This window comes from Zalophus californianus, chromosome 3 (assembly GCF_009762305.2).
Source record: "Zalophus californianus isolate mZalCal1 chromosome 3, mZalCal1.pri.v2, whole genome shotgun sequence".
NCBI classification, from domain to species: domain Eukaryota; kingdom Metazoa; phylum Chordata; class Mammalia; order Carnivora; family Otariidae; genus Zalophus; species Zalophus californianus.
The window spans coordinates 765,698-784,298 of NC_045597.1; the positions used below are offsets into that span (position 1 = coordinate 765,698).

Below are 18,601 nucleotides of genomic sequence, written 5' to 3' on the forward strand. Positions count from 1 at the left end.
AGGACGGGGGGGGGGCAGTAGATCCGGGGGCGGCTGGCAAGGAGGGTCCCGGAGTAACTGAACTAACCTTTGCTGCTGGTGGTGCTTTTCTGTGGGAAGAGGCAGAAAGCCGCGTGGCGGGGGGAGGGGGGTGGCCTGGGCCAGGTGACCCAGGCTTGGGGGGCAGGGACGGTGCCCAGCACAGCCTTCAGGAGCAGAGGACCGTAAAGGTAAGCTGCCATGCTCACGTGGCTGAGCCACGTCCCGCCGACCCTGGCGGCTGGAAGCAGGCCCCAGGGGAGGGGCCCAGTCGGGCGCAAGGGCACTCCGTCTTCATCGTACCCGCAGTTCAGGAGAACCCGATCCATCCTTGAGAGTCAGGAAGTGGGTCTATTCACAGTTGATGATAAAACATTTCAGCAAAAGTTCACAGGACTCCTGAAAGGAGTGGACTGCCTCCCCATCTCACTGCAGAGAAATGCACGCGCTAAAGAAAGCAAGACCATAAACGTGATGAGGTGAACAGCGCACCTGCTCAGATTTTAAAACGTTTAATACTCGTGATTTCATCCTTATTACAGAGGTAATGCACACACATGGCTTCTGAAATTCAAGTGTGGTGCGTACGTGGTGGTTTGTGGAGAACAGGAGGCTCTGAAACCCTCAGCCAGTCGCGCTCCCAGGCCCCTCAGGCGGCCCCAGAAGTGGCCTCTCGCGAACGATGCGGAAGCATTTCTGCACACATTGCAGGCCTTCCTTTTGGCATTTTTTGGACCTCATCTTTTTAGCTGCTGCACTTTCTCGGGCACCGTGATTCATGTAACTCAGTTGTTCCTGCTTCTGCTGCCCCATGTCTGCTTTAGAATGTCGCTTCCGATCCCTCCTGAAGGAACATTCATCTCCGCGGTGGCCCGGCGACTTTGCATTGTGCGAGCAGGGGTCAGGCAGGGGCAGGTCCTCCTCGTGCAGCTGGTGTGTCCCCCTGCACTGGCTCGGTGTGGGCACGTGGGCTCAGAGGCTGGGGCTCCGGACTGTGCCGGGCAGCGCTGGGCAGCCCCCATGCCCTCAGGGACAGCCCCCCGCTCCTGCCGTGGCTCCAGTGTTGGAGCTGGTCCCTGCTCTGCTCACACGCGTCTAGACTTCAGGGTGATTTGATTAATCTGTGTCCCCGGACTCTTTGGTTAAGAGGTTTTGCATTTAGATGTTGAACCCTTGTTCCCAGTGTTTTCGTATCTGGAAGCCAGAGCGGAGGTGGGTTTGGCAGACACGCTGCCCCTCTGAGAGCTGGGGGCAGCCCACCCGGTAAGTCCCCTGACATGATCAGACGGGTCCACACACAATGGCCTCAGCCCGGTTCTCTGGGACTGACCCCTCCATTGCGGGGTCCCCAGGTTGGGGGCGGGGCGGCAGGAGGAGCTTTCACGTTGGACACAGGATGGTCGGAGCTGTTCATGAATGCAGAATGTACACCCCGCTTCCGAGCTGCCCAGCAGCCTCCCTGATGTCCCCAGGCCCACGGGCACCCGGTGCAGACAGCACACGAGGCTCGGCCAGGTGTCTGCGGGGGGAACTGGAAACACCCCCCGTTTCCGAGGAGGCCACTGGAGACACAGGACCTTCTCGGGGCCACAGCCCATGGGGACACAGACACCAGGGAGACCCCCCTGCCCACCTGTCAGCCCTCGGCCCTGCGTCCATCCTGCCCTCTTATAATAGCTTGTTTTCAAGTACGTTAAAACACACAAAAAGCCACAAAGGGGCCCAAAAAGCCCCATTCAGCAGCTGCCCCAGCTGCTTGCGTTGGGCTAATTGCTGCCGCATTAACCCTGGGCCACATTCGCCTGGTGTCTCTGTCGGCGATGCGGACGGACGCGCCCAGCAGAGGCCGTGCCCCGGGAATGAGGGAGGGGCGCCTGAGAACCCTCGCCTGCCTGCTTCTACCCCGGGCCTCCATCCGCCGAGGCTGGACCGATGCCCCTTTCTCCCTGCAGCCGGGCAACTGGGGGGCTCGGGGGCAGGGCCAGGGGCCCCCCCAGCCTAGATGGCCGCCCACCACTTCCAGCCAGATTGATTTCTAGGAAAACACAGGCTCGGGTTCCCTGACCCTGACTCATGCACAGGTTCAGCTTCACTGCCCCTCATGGGCAGCAGGACCGGCCTGGTCGGGGAGGTGGTCTACCGAGTGCCCGCAAGGAGGGGCTGCAAGGGCACGGGAGGGCACAGGCTGTGTGGGGCGAGTGCGCAAGTGTGCTGGGCCGGAGGGCAGCAGGGGGCAGGCCCGGCCCCAGGCTGACCCTCCGAAAGGCAGGGAAGGGTGCGTGCAGGTCGCCAAGGAGCAGGGTCCGCCGTGGGGGCGCAGCTCTGTGTGGAAGACAACGTGGGAGCAGTACTGTGGGCGTGATCCTGGCTGGCTTCTCTCCCCTTTCTTTCCGAGGATGCACTTGGCTGGGGGGGTCCCTGCTGCCCTGGGACTCGGCGGTCTGCCCAACAGGGCCTAGGAGACCCCATATCTCAGAAGAGGACATGGAGGCCAGGGACGTCCCCTTGCCGCCCGAGGACACGCTGACAAGGGCGGACCCGTGCCTGCTGATAAAGCAGATGGTGAAGGCCAGACTCTGCCCACCAGGAAGGCCCCACCGAGACCCCCGAGGGACCTGGCGCTGCTGGCCTTTCGGGGCCGGGCTGGGGTGGAGGGTCTCAACCAGGGGCTTGCCCTGCACCCTGACTGACCAGTCCCTGTATTTCCACGTGACCTTTCGGTAGCCAGAGGCGCCAACGGAACCTCCAGGAAAGCTTACCTTGGCCGTGCTACTCACACTGGCCCCAGAGAAAGGTGTTCCGGTCCCGGCACGGGCCTGGGGCGGCCCACCTGCACCAGCCGGCAGGGGCAGCTGCCCACCACGAAGCTGTGGACCCCAGACCACCTCTGCGGAGCACGGACCAGATGGAAGCAAGCTGGCTCTGAGGCACACATGGCTGGCACTCCCCACCACTGTCCTCGCCTGTGGTGCACAGGGCCTGTCGGTCCAACACGCTGTTTGGGCCGGGCGTGTGGGGCTCGGAGGAGAATGCGCTGGGCCTGCCTTCAAGTTCGGGGTCAGGCAGCCACGGGAGGCCTGGTCCTGGCGAATCCCCTGCGCATCAGCCCCGCTGCGGGCTGGTAGGTAAACACTGACACAGAGGGGCGCTCGGCGTCGAAGCTTGGCGATCCTGGCGGGAGGCGTCCAGTGTGGACGGCACAGAAATGGGGCACAGTCCACACCGAGCTGCCCTCACTCTGCACCCCTTCCAGAGCTGCCTCCTGTTCAGACTGAGGGGTCTTGGCACCCGTAGGCAAGGGAAGCTGCAGAGGCACGCGAGGCCACGAGGCTGGTGCTCGGGGCCTGTGTTCAGACGTCAGAATGACCCCAGATCTAGTTCAGCCATTGAGTGACTCAGCCCACAGTCGTGAAGGTGAATGGAAGGGCCAAGTGAGCAACGGCCCCCAGGAAGGTGGCTGACGGTGTGGCTGGCCCGTCCAGAGGCCCTCGTCGGCACCCGCCCCAGGCCCCGCCTGCACACCGAGGTCCTGGGTCCTGAGGTCCCCATGTGGGGTGCAGGTGGTAGGCTCTGCTGCAGCCACCCTCTCCCACGAAGCTGGGACCCACACACAATGATGGGCCCTGGGGGCGACTGCACAGTCACGGAGTCAGCCCGCCGCTCAGTCAGCCACGGGCTCAGCCAGCACTGACAGGCTCTGCGCGCATCAGGTACGGAGCTAGGGTCTGGACTCCGCAGAGATGGGTGTTCGGTCATCGGCCCGGGACTTGGTCCAGCTGGGATGGCCCCACGCTCCAGGTGGGGCGAGGCTTCCGCGGGTGTCTTCCAGAGTGCGGGTCCCAGAAGGAGGCACACGAGCGTGGATGGACGGGCAGGAGTGCAGCATGGGGAGGTGGTGCCAAGAACTCAGGGCCGCAGCCTTGCCCGCAGAGTTTGGACCCAGTTCTAGACACAGTGGAGGCTGGAGGAGCCAGAGCACGTGGGGGCACAGTTGGAGGGGTGGCCACGCGGCGGAGGGAAACGTGGGATTGCAGAGCCCGGCCAGGCGGGTGGCAGCTGTGGGCCGTGGGGGCGCCGGGAGGGAGCTCAGCACGTGCAATGTGCCTGAAAGACCGAGAGTCGGGCTGGCCGTGCAGAGCCAGGCGTCCCGCATGAGCCCCCTACACGTGGAGCCACGCGGACGGCGTTCCAGGCCCCGTACCCACACGGCAGCGGGCGAGAGAGCGAAGTGAAGTGAGATGGGCCCGGGCAAGCACAGGGCACCCGTGGGGCGCCCAGCCAGGTCAACAAGGTCAACGGCAGAGCCTTGGGGTGAACTGCACTGAAGAGACATGGGCCGCCCGCTGCCTTGTGTCTCTGGGAAACAAAGCCAGCCGCCAAACCAGCTACCCGTCAGGCTGGGAGGCCACGCACCCCAGCGCTCGGTTCAGAGACGGAGCCGTGGTGGCAGTCAGGTCGGCAGGAGGGCCTGTGCTGACCAGGGTCCCACAGTGGCCGCTCCTCCCTGTCGCCGCGGGTCCCTGGATGCGTCTCCTCGGGGCTACCTTCGAAGGCGTGGACACAAAGCTTGCGGGCTCTGGAGGAAGCCAGGACCGCAGAGCCCGGAGTGGCCACCAGCAACCTGCCTTGGCAGGAAAAGAGAGGTCTCTGGCGACCCTGTGGAGGGTAGCGGGCGAGAGGACATCCCCGCAAGCCTGGGGTGGGGGGGAAGCAGTGGCCAGGCAGTGATGCAAGCGTGCCAGATGGGCATGCTTGAGAACCCCCACGGAGGAGCCAAAGGCTCTTCTGCCTCCCCTGATCCCAGGCGCGGGGCGTGGGCGGTGTGGGCGCCCCGTGTGCCCGGAGAGCCCCTCGGCGATCCTGCTGCTGACTGGCACAGCTGCGGCCTCGGATTCAGCTGGCACTCACCGTGTGCACATGCGGCCCAGGGGCTGCGCCGGCTCACACCCCTCTGGCTTGGGAACAGATTCAGGCTTCTATTTTGTTTTAGGAGCCTAACCCACCAAATCCACAGTTGTCTGAGGTTGGGAGAGAGCCCGACCCATCCCAGGGGTTCTCAAAGTGGGGTCCCTGGGCCAGCAGCCACCGCGGCTCGGCAGGCTTGTGGGAAAAGCAAGTTCTCAGGCTCCTGGCAATGGCGGAGTGAGACGTGGGGGTGGTGCCGCCCGCACTCCAGGTCATCATAGTTGTCTGGTGCCTGAGGACAACTAACGCAGCCCCTCTGTGTGAACTGAACGCATCCGGGTGGGTTAGGGGGCTCTGGGGAGCCTGCGGGGGCACACATCCACGGTCACGTCCCCCGAAAGGAGTACTGCCGGGCATTGCGAGCTGGAGTCGGGTGGCCGGGGACGGACAACCTGCAGCCCCAGGTACCTCCTTGCAGCCGTTTAAGAGGACATGCTCTATAAGCAGAGACCTCTTTTCTGGGAAATGCATAAAAACACAAAAAGAAAAGTATCATTGTGTGTTTCCTTCCAATCTGGTTTCTAAGCCCACACTGGGCCGTGCGGTTTGCCGTTCCACCTTCGCCGTGAGCACTTCCCGAGCCAGGACAGTGCTCTCCTTCCGTGGGGATGTGCTGAGCGCTAAAGGGCCCGGTGTTGCACGTTTAGAACACTGCCAACGTTTTCATGGCATCAATAGCAGCGTGAAGACCGTCTGTGCAGGATGTGGTTCATAGCTCTGCATGGCGATCATCTGCTTGGAAGGAATCGCTAGAAGGCTGAATGGCTGGGCTCCATTCTGGTGCATTTTCAGAGACGTGCCTCCGCCCGCCAGGGAGGACCTTCCTGTGCCAGGCTGCGCAGGAGAGGGGAAGCCCCATCAAGTGCCCGAGACCCACCCCCAGGAGGCTTGTCAGTGGCTGGGTTGAGGTCAAGGGCCTGTGGCCGCCGTGCTGATAAGCGACTCGGGCGAATAGGGGCTCAGGCCCCTCAGCCGCAGGATACCTCTGGGAGCATTCCGCGGCGCCCTGTGTGCCTGGCAAGTCTCATCCGCTCTGCTTGTCGGCAGAGACCACTTTCTCCAGCTCCAGGGTTTACCGCCCTCCGTTCCTGCCCCCACGACCTTCCCCAAGCTGAGGTCCCGGTGGCAGCCCAGGGCCCACGGTCTGTCCGCGGCTCTTGAGTCAGGATATAACTGTGGTGTTAACTTCATTTCTCATACCTAAAGCTAGCTATGCACAGAACCCCACAGAAAGTGTTACTTCTCTACGCTTACTTTTCCCCTATTCATACAAGTATAATATCTCCATTATAAATCCAGTCAAACCCCGCACATGCGCACTTTCGCTTTCCCAGGTGCCTCCATGGAGCTATTAACGCCGCTTCCCGAAGCCCTTGGAAGGACAGCGGGTTGGAAGTGGGCGCTGGACGGTGGCCCGAGAGGCCGTGCGCATCCCTCGTCTCTGCGTCTCCAGGCTCCCAGGCCTCTGTCCTCCCCCAGACTTTTGGGGCATTTGAAATGTGATTGCTCCACAGGAAATGTTCTGTGGAGTCACCTTGGGAAAAAACAAAGATAAAATCTGTGACGATTGTTTTTTTTTCCCTGCAGGTCCAAGCGCGGCAATATTTGTGGCGGCAAGAAGCCCGTTGACACCCAAGCCCTGAGAAAGAAGGTCAGCAGTGTGACGTGTGGCCCAGCCGCCCGAGCCATCCTCAGCAGCCTGCTGCTCTACATCACTGACCTCCAGGACAGGCCCCCGGAGCTGCCTCCCGCAAGGACGGCAGCTGGCGGGAAGAGCAGGGCCGGCTGCTCACCCGGGAGCCAGAACGGCCAGCAGCGGCCCACCTGCTTCCAGCTCCTACAGGCCAAGTTCATGGGCACAGGCCGCGAGCCCCGCCTCAAGAAGCCCCGGGACGTGGGGAGGCTGATCTCCAAGGACAAGCAAGGCCCCGGCAGGAGCTTGGTGACCGCCACCATCAGTAAGCTCCTGGAGAAGGCTCGGGAGGGAGCCAGCCGCGCCCCCCAGGACCGGGAGCCGCCCCACAGCCAGAAGCCCCGGCAGGGCCTCCCTGCTGGGAAGGGCACCGTGAAAAACATTCTGAAGATGTTCTTGGCCGCAGAGGAGAAGGAGGTCCGTGAGGAGCCCAGAGCGGCCAGGGCGCCCCTGCCAAAGTTGGCCACCAAGAGGGGCTCAGTCCTGTCCAAACTGCGGGAGAAGTTTGAGCAGAGCGGCTGTCTTTGCTCAGAAGCCAAGGTGCTGCCTCTGCGCACGGAGGGGAGAAAGAAGAACCTGCAGAGGAGGAGGACCCACCTGCCCGAGAGCCACGTGTTCCGCACCACCGCCATGGCCAGCACCTGCATCCGGACGCCACTGGCCCGCTTCCTGGCCTGCACCGCGGAGCCCGTGCTGGCCTTCAGCATCGCCACCGTCATCTGCGGCCCCGGGAGCTGGCTATCCCACTGTGCCAAAATCAGCCACTCACAGCAGGGGCGCGTGCCCAGCATGGGGGGCATGGCACCCAGGGGGGTTAGAACGGCCAGACAGGGACAGCCCGGTGCGGGGCCCGCCCAGCCACCAGCATCCTGGGCCACGGCTCCCGCGGACAGCCCGGAGACGGGGTTCCTGGGTGGGGGGCCCCCGCCCATCCCTGGGCCAGCCCCCTCTCCTGCCTCCCACAGCAGTGGGGCCCTTCCTGGCAGTGAGCCCCTGGTGTCCCTACTCAAACCAGCCAGCCCAGGGCATGCCGGGGCAGTGAGAGGTGACAGGACGGGGGACCCCCCCACAGGGGACACTGCACAGCACACCGGGGCACCTGGGGAAGCCAGGATGGGCCTGTGGCCTGGGCTCCCAGGTGCGGGAGCAGGAATGGCCCCCGAGGTTGCCCTCACGGTTTGCAGTTCTGAGGACGAAACAGAAGGAGTGACTTTAGACTTGGAAGGAGACCCCCTGTTCGCTGTCCAGGAGACTTTCCCGGAACAGAAGGTAGCAGGACATGTCCTGCCACTTCTGCTGTCCACGGTCCAGGCCCTGCGGTGCACACAGTCAGCTGTGGGGTCTCCCCAGGTGACTGTCACCCGGCCAGACACGCGCCAAATGTCACCACCTCCTGCCACGCTGCCCAAGGCCGTGGGGTCTCCCCAGGTGACTGTCGCCCAGCCAGACACGCGCCAAATGTCACCACCTCCTGCCACGCTGCCCAAGGCCGTAGGGTCTCCCCAGGTGACTGTCGCCCGGCCACACACGCGCCAAATGTCACCACCTCCTGCCACGCTGCCCAAGGCCGTGGGGTCTCCCCAGGTGACTGTCGCCCGGCCACACACGCGCCAAATGTCACCACCTCCTGCCACGCTGCCCAAGGCCGTGGGGTCTCCCCAGGTGACTGTCGCCCGGCCACACACGCGCCAAATGTCACCACCTCCTGCCATGCTGCCCAAGGCTGTGGGGTCTCCCCAGGTGACTGTCGCCCGGCCAGACACGCGCCAAATGTCACCACCTCCTGCCACGCTGCCCAAGGCCGTGGGGTCTCCCCAGGTGACTGTCGCCCGGCCACACACGCGCCAAATGTCACCACCTCCTGCCACGCTGCCCAAGGCCGTGGGGTCTCCCCAGGTGACTGTCGCCCGGCCAGACACGCGCCAAATGTCACCACCTCCTGCCACGCTGCCCAAGGCCGTGGGGTCTCCCCAGGTGACTGTCGCCCGGCCAGACACACGTCAAATGTCACCACCTCCTGCCACGCTGCCCAAGGCATCAGGTGGTGGAGACAAAAGTTCTAGTCTTCTGAGCAGTGGAGGCAGGGGTGGGGGTGGGCTTGAAAGCGCTCGAGTGCCGTTTCCCACGGGGACACACAGTGAGAGCATCAGGGCAGCCGGCACGGTTGGGGGCTCCCTCAGGGCCCTGAGTGTCCCGTCTGCAAGGGCCTCCACTAGCGTGGGTCAGGACTTCCCAGCGGCAGCTCCGCAGAGATGTCCCACCTGGGGAAAGGCAAATGGGCACAGCTTTGGGGATTCAAAGGAGCGCCAGCGTCCTGAGGGTCCGGCAGGAGAGGATGTGCCTGAGCAGGCCTGTGAGAAGCATCAGTGGCCAGCATCAGGTGACAGGCCGGTCCGTGGGGGGGACGCCCCATGGCATCATCCCACGGTCTCGGAGAATCGAGGGAGAGGGGACAGCCCCTCGGTCCCTGGCCATCAGCAAGCACTGCCTGCCGACGTGGGACACCCAGTGGGCGTCTCAGCGGCGCTGGAGGCCGCCACCCCCAGAGACAGGACCCCGTCTGACAGTCCTACCTCCGCGGGTGAGCAGGTCCTGTGTGAGCGAGAGCTCAGGGGGCCGCCACTAAGGAGCCCTGCCCGGCCCAGCCTGCGGGCTGCAGGGAGCCCCAGCCCCGGCCTGGGCAGCGACAGACCCACCTCCCTCAGCAAACACCCCAAACCAACTCCTGAAGCCCCCAGGCGGGTGGCAGCCACAGGGGCCACGGAGAGTCGCAACGCACCAGCGGCAGGTAACGTCCCGAACCCCGTTAACAGCGCGGCCCGAGAGCAGCACCCAGTGCATGAGGGAGAGAGCCACCCACTGCCAACACACCGCAGCCTGGCAGCCCCGGCTCTGATCCGGGCCGCCAGCCCCCCGCCCGTCTCGGTCCCACCCGGGCCCTGGAGGCCCCTGCTCGGAGCCGCCCAGAGTGGCGCCTGTGGGGGCTCAGGGCAGCGCCGGCCCGAGACCCCCCAGGCGCTGGCCACCGTCCCACTGGAGGCGGGGCCGCGCACGAGTGCCGTGGCCGAGAGCGAAGCTAGCGCGGGGGTGGGAGGCAGAAGGGCCGCAGCTGCAGCTGGGAGCCCCTGGGGGGGAGACACGACCCCAGCCCCAGGCGGGGCTCACCTCACGCCCCAGGGCCGTGCTGCGGTGGGGCCTCTGCCCTCGCCCCCTGAGAACCAACAGACCGAGGAGGACAAGCATGTCCCGCCCAAAGACCAGGTTCCTCCTGGCGCCGGGGCCCCCCGCCAGCCTCCATCACCTGGAGCAGCAGCAGGAGGGCAGCGGGTAGGCGGGGAGCCCCACAAGTCCCCGGACCCCCAAGCACACGGGCCGCCTGTGTCCCTCACAAGGAATGGCGCGCGGGAGGGAGTCGAGGTCGGGGACAGACGTCAACTGCGGGCAGGCCTGGGGGCGCCGGAGGAGGAGGCTGCAGGGCCCATGGGGCTGGATGGTCCCCCAGAGAAGGGGGTAGCTCTGTGGGGCCAGAAGCCTGGGTCATGTGCTGCAAAAGAGGGTCAGACACGGCCTGGGGAGGTCGAGGGGGGCCGTGCTGCCGAGGTGGGGACAGGTCACCAAGGCAGTGAGAAAGGCTCAGAACATGCGCAGGGGCAGCGGGTGAGGCGTGCAGAGAACCCTCCTCGGGGACATGGTGCCCAGGCTGGAAAGAACCAGGCACCTTCCCCCGCAAAGAAGCCGGGGCGCCCGGCACAGGTCCAGGCCGGCCGGATGGCACCCCACATCTCAGTGGGCCCACCCGACAGCTCATCGGAAGCAGTGCCCACTGCCGGTGCAAGCGGGAGGTCCCAGGGACCGGCTCCCAGGGGCAGCCAGGCGGAGCCCGGAACACCACACCAGGGGGGAGAAAGCCAGCCCACGGTGGGCGGGAGCCAGCGGTCCTCCGGCCCCGAGCCGGTGCCTGGCTCCACAGTGCCCGCACCCAAGCCTGCGGGCCGTGAGACACCCTGGGCCCCAGCCCAGGAGGGGCCCCCAAAGACCCTGGAGGCAGGGAGCGGTGCGTCGGAACGTGAACGCCGCCGAAGGCTGGCCCACTTTGCCAAGTATAGAGCCCAGAGCTTCGGCGACCAGCGGTCCTTTGACCTGTCCTTCAGACCGACAATTATCAGGGCCAATGACACGTTCGAACTTCCCAAGTGAGGCCCCGGCTTCTGAACACTGACACGCCTGGCACCTCAGTTTCTGCGCCTTGCCCAGGCTGCTTTCCTGCCTCCAAACTACCCGGCCTCACACGTGTGCCTCCAGGGTGCCGTGTGGCGGATCCCTTTCCCTCCAGGTAACTGGCCCCGGGACGGTCCGCGTCCCCGAACTGTGGCGTTCTGCACCGTCTTCCTGGGGCCCGCGTAGCTTCTTGGGGATGGAACAGCGAAGAGGAGGGACGCCCCAGGACCTCAGGTGCTTGTCCCGCGGGTCCCGCTCTTTACGGTGCTCGAGGGCACCCAGGTCCACATTGCTATCTCCGCACAGAGCCATGTTGTTTCCACACCTTCAAGTTTGCTGCTGAGCCTGTGTGCGTCTCTCTCGTCCTGTCTTGGTGGCTTGGGCCACCTGCCCTTTGAGGCGTCATCCGCAGGCGGCGGCCCCTCTGCTCCTAACGGGCTGGTGAGCTGCCTGCGAAGTGCGCTCAGGGCGGGACGGAACCAACCACAGGGACACCGCGTCAGTCCCGCAGGAAGGGACGGTGTGCAGGGATGGATATTTACAGATGCACAGTCCCAAGGAAGTGTCCCTGTGGGCGCCACGTGCTGAGGACAGGGAACGTCCATAGTGCCACGACCCGCCTCTGCCCCCGGGGCCTTGCTGCCGGCCCTCCTGCCTGGGCCGTTCCCTCCTCCCCTGCTTCTCGATCTCTAAAGCATCTGCCGTCTAGAACAGTTGAATATCCTATAGAAGTGTAAGGAAGGAAATAAAATCCCTGGTAAGCATGTGGCCTCAGGGTAATTTCTGTGACTGTGGCGGGCGGCTTCTCCCTCGCTGTCTCTAAGGCATATGGCCACACTGGGGGGTCACATCTCATGTACAGCGTTAAACTCTCCACGCTACAGCGCACCAGGTTCAGGGCCATCAGGCAGCCTCAGGAAAGCCGCCAGCTCTCGGGGGGACGGCGGCCTGGCGGCCCCACACACGCCGTGTGCTCATGACACGCCGTCTGTGGAAGGGGGTTCCTGCCTCTCGAGCACGCCCTGCTGTTGGCTGTCCTTCGGGTGAGCGATGTTCTAAGCAATGTCTACTCGTCCCGTAGAAGTTTCCTTGACGCTTCGGGCCGGAGCGTCCACGTGGAGAAGGTGCTTTCTGAGCGGATCTCCAGGCGGTGCTCAGCCCTCGTCCGTGCAGGCTGGGGCGCGGGCGGCTGCGGTACCTCCTCCTCCCCACGGCGCACGGAGGTTCTCACGGCGCTAAGCAGGAGGCAGAGGGTCCATGCGGCCGCTGTGCCCCGTCCAGCTGCGGGCCCATTGCCTGCTGCTCGCCCCTCAGGCCAGCGGTTCAAAGTCCGGCAGACCAGCACCTGCCACAGCTGTGGGGGCCCAAGTCCGGGAGTCCCGAGGGGTCGCCACAATGTGCCAGGCCTCCTCCGTAGAGCAGAGACAGTGCCCCCGGCGCTGCGAGGGCCCGCGGTGAGACAATGTGCTGCAGCTGCCAGTGTGCACCGTGCTGCCCATGCCCTCATCTGGGCACCTGGGAGCCCTGGGGGGCACCACGCCCGCAGCCTCTGGCTCCTACTTGGAGTTGAGGGCCAGTGGGGGACAGGGGCCATCCCACCTCTGCCGGAGGACGGAGAGTCCCTTCCTGGGGGCGCGCAGGCTGGGGGCGTCCGGTGCCCCTGCCCTGGGAGTCTCGGGAAGGCTACACCTAGTCAGCTGGCTCCCTGGAGCCGCAAACCCCAGGAGGCGCCTGGGCACACGCTTGGGGCCGGGGCCCAGCAGAGCCGGGCGGTGGCAGAGCCGCCCGGCTCTGCTGGGCGGTGGCACCTGCTCACACCTGCTCACACCCGTGCATCTATGCGGGAGCTGGAGGGGGACCGTGTGCCCCCGCACCTGGCAGGGCACCGCCTTACTCACTGTCCTTCTTCCTTCACCCTTTGTTCCAGAGGATCTGAGGCCATGTTTGGCAAAGAATGTGATGACAGAGGAGATAAAAATATTATATTCACTGAGTGTTCCCTTTTTAAAATAAGCGGTATGGTTGTGCTATTTTTAAATAGACCAGAAAGTCCACTGGAGAATGCTCAGAGTGGCGTGAGTCCAAGCGGCAGAGTCAGACTCTCCTGCACACGCAGCTTCAAACGGGTCGCACACCCAGTTCCGCTCGACTCCTGGCAAGCCCAGGGGACCCTGCTCCCCGTTCACCAAATCCGGCTGCACGTCCACTGCCCAGTTGTGTCTCAGGTGCTCCAACCGTGAATGCCCACGGTTAGGATTCTACAGACACAGCGTCTCTTTCTTATTTGAGTTTCAATCTTGTAATTATGTGATTATGTAATAACCCACAGCTGTTCAATTCCATGTTCTCTGTTTTATCTCCCTTTGTATACAAATACCCTAAAATGGGTTTCTTAGGAAAAAACTACTAACTATATTTTGTTGCATCTGTTGTGCTCTTCCCTTTGAATTTTTACTAACTTTATGCAGCTGGAGATAATTTCAAAACCAGAAATAAAATAGGTTTCCTATCACAGGCAGGGTGGGTCATCTTGGTGCCCTGAGGAAGCCTCCCTATGGCCCTGCAGACAAGGGGCGGGTCTGTCAGCCGGGTTTGTCTGGGCCTGGCGCAGCCGGTCACGTGGCCACCACAGGGCTCCCAGAAATCTGGGGCGACAGGTGAGGCTGGCCCAAGCACCCCACCCTTGGTGACCATGGCTCTCAACTGCACCGGCGGAGGGGTCTTCAGTGGCTGTGTGGCACGCACGGGCTCTCCGGCCCTCCCCAGAGCTCGCCTCCACACGAGACCCTCCTGTGGGGCTCCAGGACAGAGCCACCACGCGGCCTTGGGAGAGGTCTGTGTGTGCATGTGTGCGCACCTGTGGGGGGTCCGGGAGGGGGAGATGGTGGGTGTGCATGCACATGCCTTCCCCACCCTGAAATGAAACCACCGCACCTGCCGTGAGTCTTGTAGGCACCCAGTTAGGGCCTGTGCTGTGGGCACTCAGCACTGGACCCGTGAGCACGCGGCGAGCTCGGTGACGGCGGGGGGCGGGGCCTGCCGCGCTCGGGCGCAGGTGTCACTTGGGAGCTGCCAGTGGGCAGCCCGCTGGCACAGAACCCCTCTCCTCAGCCCCCACTCTTGTCTGTGAGAAGGGCGTGGGCACCGTGCGTCCCTGGGCCTCAAAGTCCAGGCAAGGAGGCCCACAGACACCCATACCCTGTGTGAATGACCGCAAACACGTCCGCGTGGCCGCGGGGCTCACCTGCCCCCGAACTGTCAGCTCTGGAGCTTACGACCCAATCGGTATTTCTGCTGCACAGCTTTCCTAAGAAGATACTCACTGCAGGAGGGAACCCGCTCCCGGAAAACCCCCCAGGCAACGCTGTGCACGGATACCCCCTCCTCTGTAAACACGCTTCTCTTTACTGTGGCTTCGGCAAGTGGGAGGTCCTGTTGGCAGCTCCGAGGGGGCCTTTCCTGTCCCAGTGTCACCAAAACTGCAGACCAGGGCTGCTCACGGAGCCTCTGGGCACGTTTAACCCTCATCCCCGCCCCCAACACACACACGCAGAGAAGCTCCCTCTCCCCACACCCTGGCCTCCCAGCCAGAACCGGGTCCAACAAGCTCAGAGGGAAAGAGAACCAACAAGACTCCGTCTTCAAGTTAAATGGGCTCCAACTAGTCAGGAACCACAGGACATGATGTCAATAGAAACAAGCCCGTCAGACAAGCACAGGAGGAGCCCTACTCACAGCGACAGAGAGCAGGAGGGGCCCAGGGGCTGGGGGCCGTATTTATGGGGACCCAGTTTCAATTTGGGAAGGTGAGAAAGTTCCAGAGATGGAGGGCGGTGCTGGCCACACAATAACGGGAATGTGTTTAAGGCGCCTGAGCTGTTTGCTCACTTAAAACTGGGTCCAATGTTAGTTGTATGTGATGTATATTTTAGCACAATTTTGAAAGCGAGAGAGGTTGGTAGGTGGCCTTGGCGTCAGTGGGCAGGAAGGGGACACGTCCAGGGGGTGAAGGGACGGCGCCTCACCTGCACTGAGTCTCCCGGCCCGGAGGTGGCGGCTGAGGAATGTCAACAGGCCTCTAAAAATAACCCCCTCCGGAACTTCTGCTCTGTGGCCGCTCGTGTATTCCCTCTGCGAGCAGCGCCTCCCAACAGGTCCCGGGAAGTCAGCGCTGGCCGTGGTTACTGATTCAGCTCCTTGACGTCCTCGTGCTGGCGGAGTGTTGACACCGACCTCCGCGAACGCAAACATCGCCCACGGGCCGTGGAGGCTCCAACACGCACTGCTCCCGGCCCACTGAGTCCCCACGGCTCTTCTCCTGAAACCCTGGGACCTGCTTCGCACTTAAGGCACGGGGCGCCATCAACTTCACAGGGCTGGCGGCGGGGTGGGGCGTTAGAAAAATTCAGAGGTAAAAGCACAGAAATGAAGGGTGTTGTTTTTCTTCCCGCCGAACAGACTCTCCAAGAAAGATTCTCGAGGAGAAAAGATCTCCTTACCTCTTGTTCGCAGGAGTCTGGGTCCTGGCGTTTCCTGTGCGTCCCGGCCAGGCCACGAGCCGCAAGGCGGACCAACCGCTGCATAGTGAGCACCCTGCGCACGCGCTTCCCGAGGCGAGAACACACGTGTCAGCCCTACCTTGGTGCCTGTGGAGTGGGTTTCCCTGGGTGTGTGACTGTCACTTCATGAACCTGGGACTTCTTTCTTTACATTATTGCTCTTATACTCTGAGGTTGACAGTGCTGTCACTTTCAGCTGCAGGAATATTTCTGACCGTGACCGCATTTGGAGATACGCCGCTGAAGAAGTGAGTAAAGTAAGACAGGTCAGTAGGCTGAGCCCTGATCCCACAGGACTGGTGTCCTAATGAGAAGAGATCAGGATCCACATGCACAGGGGTGGCCCTGTGCGGACACGGAAAGGACACAGCATCCGGGGGCCAGTCCTGCCGTGCCTGGATCTCGGACTTCTAGGCTCCAGGACTATGCCTGGGGGGCTCAGTCGTTAAGCGTCTGCCTTCGGCTCAGGTCATGGTCCCAGGGTCCTGGGATCGAGCCCCGCGTCGGGCTCCCTGCTCCGCAGGAAGCCTGCTTCTCCCTCTTCCTCTGCTGCTCCCCCTGCTCCGTGCTCTCTCGCTTTCTCCCTCCCTCAAATAAATGAATAAAATCTTAAAAAAAAATGAAAAAGAGGAAGAACAGGAGAAAGAATGATGCACACAGGTGGCAGTGTGTGCCGAGCACGGAGTTGTCCTGAGCCGGTGTCCTGCCCCCCTCCCGAGGACTGGTCCCTCCATCTGCAGCAGGTGGAAGCAGAACAGCCTGTATCCCATTCCTGGCTTCCTGGGGCGCGGGGTTCTTGCACCTGCCTAGAGAGAAGCACCTGCTCCCCATCCCGCAGCATCTCTGAGGGTTATGATAGGATATGTTGTATCACAATATTTATTCTTTAAAATGTTCATTTTAGGGACGCCTGGGTGGCTCAGTTGGTTGAGCATCAGACTCCTAATTTCAGCTCAGGTCATGATCTCCCGTTCCTGGGATTGAACCCCATGTCAGGCTCAGCGGGGAGTCTGCTTGAGATTCTCCCTCTCCTCTGCCCCTCCCCCACTCGCATGTGCTTGCTCTCTGTCTCTCTCAAATAAATAAATCTTTTTTTAAAGTTCATTTTATCTCATTATGAAATAAAATTTGCTTATGAGTAACACTCCCTCAAAATTGTCTCCAAAACCAAATCGTAAGTTTCTTGCAATGCCCAGAACGTGCCAATTACCCGACGTTCAAAGTCTGTACTGAGAGAAGGAGAAACGCCAGTGAACCTCAGTGCCCTCACTCTGTAAGCCGCACGCAAGCCACCCGCTTCCTCTGTAATTCTGGGCTCCCTGCAGCTCTTCTTAAGGCTGCACAGTGGACCTGCCATCCTCTAAAACCTGTTTTTCTTCCGTAAAGGACTTCATGGAAAAAAGCGTGGGGTGACTCCCCACAGGGCACGCAGAACCTGCTCTCCAAGGAAAATGTACGTGAGGCGCCCGAGTCTGGGAGGGTCCAGAAGAGGAACGCGATACCTAGCGCTTGCTGAGCATGCTCCGCTCGCCCCGACTGAGCCCCTCCCGCCTCCTGCCTGATCCCTTCTGGGCATCAGGTGCCCAGCCGGGCCGGGGTCACGTGCCCAGAAACGTGAGCTGGGGACCAGCACAGCCTCCAGGACCAAGTTCTCCCCACTGCAGTCATGGGAAGGTGCTTTCTCCCAAAGAGAAAGGCCCACATCGGGTGACCTCGAGGCCAGATGCGCGGGGGCAGGCCCAGTTGTCGCCTGAGGTCCCGGGACGGTGATTCAGTCCAGCTCCTGGGCCAGACCTCACCCGCAGGGACGGGAAGCGTTGTTGGATGAAAGCGTCCCGAGGACAGGGCCCCACACTTGCTGTAGCCAGGCAGCTGCTCAGATGCAGAGATGTGGGCATTTGGTGGGGTCACTGGAGACCTCATAGCGCCGCCGCCCGGCCCAGTTCCTTAATCCGTCACTAACAGCATCCACAAGTGTTCCTCCCGGCTTTGTAGGGAGGGCCCTCCAGGCCTGCCGCAGGGGCCCCACAGGCCTAGGCTGTGTGCACAGTTGACCCCTGAGCCCCAGGGGGCCTGGGAGGCTGAGTACCAGCCCACCCGGACCAGGAGGCAGGCCCGTTGTGGGCCCCCCGCCTGCACTGGGGGGCGGCATTACTCCTTTACTGGCTACATACGTTTTTATGGAAATCTTCAGACATGAAAACCCCTCCGAGGACCCAATGCCCAGCCTCATGGCTCTGCTGTGGCTTCATCCGCTTGTCTCTTCCTTTTCTCTCTTGCTGGAATATATTTCAAGCCAACTCCAGATGTCGTATTATTTCGCCCATCAATATTCTTCTTCAGTCAAACAGAAAACAAATCTGGACTTTGTACTTTATTGGAAAGGATGATCGAGGAGCTGGGCCTCCGAGCTTGCTTTGTGGAGCCCTGCTGGGCAGGGGAGACCACGGGCGTGGAGGCTGAGCGGGGTCAGCAGAGGGGATGCAAACACCGTCTGTTTCCCCATCAGCAGGGAGGACAGTCCAGCGCAGCACGGACCCAAAGTCCCGCCTGCAGCCCAGGGGCCGGGTTCTCTGTGGGGTCTTGTCAGCAGAACACAAAGGGGGTGTGTTTCTTCCCCTTCCCTGTCTGCCAGGGTCACGGGGCTCAGCAGAGCTCAACCGAGTCAGTTTCCACATGGCAAATAAGGGCTTGACCCCGTCACCTCACTGTCGGGACCCCTGGCTCCGGCGTCCCCTCACCCATCTGTCCCCCGGCCCAGGCTCCACCCTGACGACACGGGAGCTTCACGGGTGTAGCCTTGCTGCATCTGGAGGTCACATCTCTCCAGTCTCTTTTCACCCGAATCAGCCGATCCTGCGGCCCCTGTTGAGTGTGGGGTCACCGTGTTGCACAGGCCCCGGCAGCTGGAGCTCCTGAGAAATGCAGAGTCTCTGAGTCAGGGTCCCCATCTGGGTGCATTGCCTGCGCTCGAGCAGCATGGCTCCCCGCGGGCGTCCACCCCACCTTCCCTGCCCGCGGCGCCCTCGCCCTGCGGCCTGTGCGGAAGCTCCCGCGGGAGGCGGGCATGTGGCGGCCAGCTACCGTAGTCTCCAGGGAGCAAGGGCTCAGGTGCTGCTCCCTCTGCCCTCCGTCACCCGCGGCAGCC

General features: G+C 62.7%; 1 protein-coding gene across 2 annotated transcripts; it reads left to right on the top strand.

Annotated features, from left to right (window-relative positions):
• Positions 1–3: 3 nt before the first annotated feature.
• LOC113920138 (collagen alpha-1(I) chain) lies at positions 4–11,897 on the top strand. Of its 2 annotated transcripts, none has more exons than XM_035726794.1 (2): positions 4–1,281; positions 6,571–11,897. In XM_035726794.1, the coding sequence occupies exons 1-2, from the start codon at positions 1,181–1,183 to the stop codon at positions 10,871–10,873; spliced, it is 4,404 nt and encodes a 1,467-aa protein (XP_035582687.1). In that variant the 5' UTR covers positions 4–1,180; the 3' UTR covers positions 10,874–11,897. The 2 variants fall into 2 exon arrangements, with proteins under 2 accessions (XP_035582687.1, XP_035582686.1); XM_035726793.1 differs by having other exon boundaries at positions 4–497.
• The last annotated feature ends 6,704 nt before the right edge of the window (positions 11,898–18,601 follow it).